Source organism: Corapipo altera, unplaced genomic scaffold (genome assembly GCF_003945725.1).
Source record: "Corapipo altera isolate COAL_440 unplaced genomic scaffold, ASM394572v1 56423, whole genome shotgun sequence".
In the NCBI taxonomy this organism is placed as follows: domain Eukaryota; kingdom Metazoa; phylum Chordata; class Aves; order Passeriformes; family Pipridae; genus Corapipo; species Corapipo altera.
This window is the reverse complement of record NW_020886714.1, coordinates 1-3,759: the sequence shown is the minus strand read 5'-3', so window position 1 is coordinate 3,759 and position 3,759 is coordinate 1. Positions and strand designations below refer to the sequence as shown.

At 59.9% G+C, this 3,759-nt stretch overlaps 1 protein-coding gene across 1 annotated transcript; it reads left to right on the top strand.

The window, feature by feature from the left end:
• Positions 1-587: 587 nt before the first annotated feature.
• Positions 588-3,753, top strand: LMOD1 (leiomodin 1; the record flags this gene model as incomplete). The annotated part of the gene is made up of 2 exons (XM_027632479.1): positions 588-2,138; positions 3,337-3,753. Coding segments are annotated over 2 exons (1,578 nt in total), but the record flags the coding sequence as incomplete, so codon positions are not given.
• Between the last annotated feature and the right edge of the window lie 6 nt (positions 3,754-3,759).

The following is a 3,759-nucleotide window of genomic DNA, read 5'->3' as shown; positions in this document are numbered from 1 at the left end:
CATTTCCCCATTTCCTTGGTTTTCTGCTCAGTGATAACCTGGTGCCACCAGGGGGTTGGTTTTGGGGAGCCCAGGGCTGGGGACAGCAGTGTCACCCGTGTCCCTGGCTGTGGCTTCTCCCCTGCCTGACACGTTGCCAGGCCGGTGTGGGGAGTGTTGGGCTCCAAACTGGGCAAATCCACAGGGAATCCAGCTGGAAATCGCTCGGGAAAGGTGGGAAAGCACTTGGGGCTCACAGGGGGATGGGCACTAAATCCAGCCCTGTTTGGGAAGGGGATTCAAACAAGGAGAACTCACAGGAGGTGGGACAGGAGGGGCCTCCTGCAGCTTGGCGGGTTCCCATGGGACACAGCTCTAGAGCTCTGGAGCCCTTCAGGAAGGGGCTGGAGGCAACAGGAGAGCAGAGGTGCCCTGGAGAGCTGCATGGGGCTCTGAGGAACCCTTCCCTGGAGCCTTGGCTGCATCAAACATTCCACTTCCCAAGGCTCCAGGACACTCCCATGGGATGGAGGGGCGGGCCTGGGGGCAGTGAGACCAGGGTGGGAAACTCCTGTCTCTGTAACTCCCAGGTGTTCTTCCCTCTTTAGGAAACCAGGCTGAGCGAGAGCAAAGGAGACAAAAATGAAGAAGAAAAGGGAAAGGAAACTCCCCCCAAAGACCTGGCCCAGAAACGAGACCTCAAAGTGGGCAAAGACTCCAAAAAGGAGGAAGGTGTTCAGAAAACAGAGCCCAAAGGTAAAGCTGAGACTGAGCCCAAGAGCAAAGAGAACAAAGCCATGAATGATAAAGTGAAGGCCATGGAGAAAAAGCTGATGGGGAAGGACAAGAAGGAGGAAGAGAAGGGCTCAGTGCTGAAGAAGGACACAGGGAAGGACCACAAGGAGGAAGAGAAGAGCTCAGCATTGAAGAAGGAGGCAGAGAAGGATAAAAAAGAGGAGAAGGGCTCATATGTAAAGAATAAGGATGCAGGGAAGGAGAAAAAGGAAGAAGAGAAGGGCTCAGCAGCAAAGGATACAGGGAAGGACAAAAAGGAAGAAAAGGTTTCAGCATCCAAGAAGGACACAGGGAAGGACAAAAAGGAGGAGGAGAAGAGCTCAGAACCAAAGAGACAGGTGGATAAAGCCACGGGAGGGGAAGGGGAGAAAGACAAATTAAAAAAAGAAGAGGAAAAGGATTCAGCTGGGAAAACAGTCAGGGTGGAGGAGAAGGAGAAACCCCGGGCAGAGGCAGAAAAGGCGGTGGCGGAGAAGCGGGAGGGCAAGGCTGGACCCCCCAAAGCCGTGGAGCTGCCCAAGGACGACGAGGCCTCAAGCATCTTCGACGAGCTCATCGAGAAGGTGAAGAACAACGACGCTGAGGTGACCGAGGTGAACGTCAACAACTCCGACTGCATCAACAACGAGACCCTGGTGCGCTTCACCGAGGCCCTGGAGTTCAACACTGTGGTCAAGGTGTTCGCCCTGGCCAACACCCGCGCCGACGACCACGTGGCCTTCGCCATCTCCATCATGCTCAAGTCCAACAAGGTGCTGACCAGCATCAACCTGGACTCCAACCACATCACAGGCAAGGGCATCCTGGCCATCTTCCGAGCGCTGCTGCAGAACGACACCCTGACCGAGCTGCGCTTCCACAACCAGCGGCACATCTGCGGCGGCAAGACTGAGATGGAGATCGCCAAACTGCTCAAGGAGAACACCACCCTGCTCAAGCTGGGCTACCACTTCGAGCTGGCCGGGCCGCGCATGACCGTCACCAACCTGCTGAGCCGCAACATGGACCGGCAGCGGCAGCGGCGCCTGCAGGAGCAGAAGCTGGCGCAGGAGAGGGGCGAGAAGAAGGACCTGCTGCAGGTGCCCAAGGCTGGGGCACTGGCCAAGGGGTCCCCCAAGGCATCCCCACAGCCGTCGCCCAAGGCCTCCCCCAAGAGCTCCCCCAAGGCAGGGGGGGCCCCCACGGCACCACCCCCGCCACCCCCTCCGCTCGCCCCACCCCTGATCAATGAGAACCTGCGGAACTCGCTGTCCCCAGCCACACAGAGGAAGCTGGGGGACCGGGCGCTGCCGGCGCAGGAGAAGAACTCGCGGGACCAGCTCCTGGCAGCCATTCGCTCCAGCAACCTCAAACAGCTCAAGAAGGCAAGTGGGGGCTCCGGAGGGGCCCGTTTTTTGGCGGTGGGCTCTGGGTGAGGGTGCGGCAGTTGTCACTCGGGCAGTGGAGAGGGGAGGGTTGTCCTCCAGAATGGGGGGTCTGTGGTCCCAACCAGACACGGGCACAGGGGTCCCAACCCCTGTGCAGGGGGATCCATCCCTTTGCCAAGGACATGGGGGGCCAAAGGAATCCTTTAGCATCCCTTATAGGGCAGGTGGAATCAGCAGATCCAGATGGGATCAGCAGATCCATCCCTTGGCAGAGCATCCAGCAGGAGGAGATCCAACCCTTGGCAGAGCACCAAAGGGGCAGATCCATCCCTTGGCAGAGCTCCTGGCATGGATCCATGAGGATCCAGGGGCTGGGGCACCAGGAAGGAGCCATCCATAGCTCCTGCTGCCCGGCTGAGCCACAGCCCTGGGGTGGGAGGTGGGAGAAGGTCCATCTCCAACACTGATCCCAACAGGGAGCCCTGGAACACCTCCCTCACTCCCGGGGTTTTGTGTCCATGTCCTCGGGCTGGAGTGCGGGGACAACCAGTGTGGCCAAGGGAAGGAGCTCATGGAATCCCAGGATGGTTTGGATGGGAAGGGACCTTAAAGGCCATCCAGTTTCAATTCCAACACTTTCCACTATCCCAGGCTGCTCCAACCTGGCCTTGGATACTTCCAGGGATGGGGCAGCCATGGCTTCTCTGGGAATTCCATCCCAGCCCCTCCCAGAGAAGAATTCCTCCCCAATATCCTATCTATTCCTGCCCTCTGGGAGTGGGAAGCCATTCCCTGTGTCCTGTCCCTCCATCCCTTGTCCCAAGCCCCTCTCCAGCTCTTTTAGGAACAGTGACCTGTGCCAGCTGCTCCAAGGGCAAACCACTCTGCTCCAAGTTTTCTGGAATCCTGAAATGGTTTGGGTTGGAAGGGACCTCAAAGCTCATCCAGTTCCCACCCTGACACCTTCCACTATCCCACGTTGCTCCAAGTTTATCCAACCTGGCCTTGGACACATCCAGGGATGGTGCATTCTTTGGAAAATCCATCCCAGGGCCTCCCCAGCCTCCCAGGGAAGAATTTCCCCCCAGTCCCCCCCTCCCCCTGCCCTGGACGTCCCCGGAGCCACGGGAGGAAGGGGCCCATCCCCTCATTCCCCAGTCCCAGTACTCCCAGTAACGGGGTCTCCTCCCCACAGGTGGAGCTGCCGAAGCTGCTGCAATAGGGGAGGGGGGGTGTCCCCCCACGGCCCCCGCGGGACCCCCGGACCCTTCCTCTCCTCCAGACTGTTCCCACGGCGAGCCCTCGGGGTCCTGCGGTGACGGCGGGGGGGAGCAGAGACTCCGCGGGGCCGCGCGGGCGGGGCCGGGCCCGGCGGGACACGGCGCAGGACGTTGTATTTATTTTTTGGGACGGCTGGGAAGCCCTTCCGGCTCTTCCTTCTGCCAGCAGCACCCGGAGATGTCACGGGCAGGGCTGGTCCTTAGGGAACACCCCCTAAGGTTGGCACCCTCCACGAAGGGGCCAGCAGGGGAAACCCCCGGCTTTGGGGGCACAGGGGACACCCAGGGTGCTGTCACATCCCTTTTGGGGGCACAGGGGACACCCAGGGCGTTGTCAC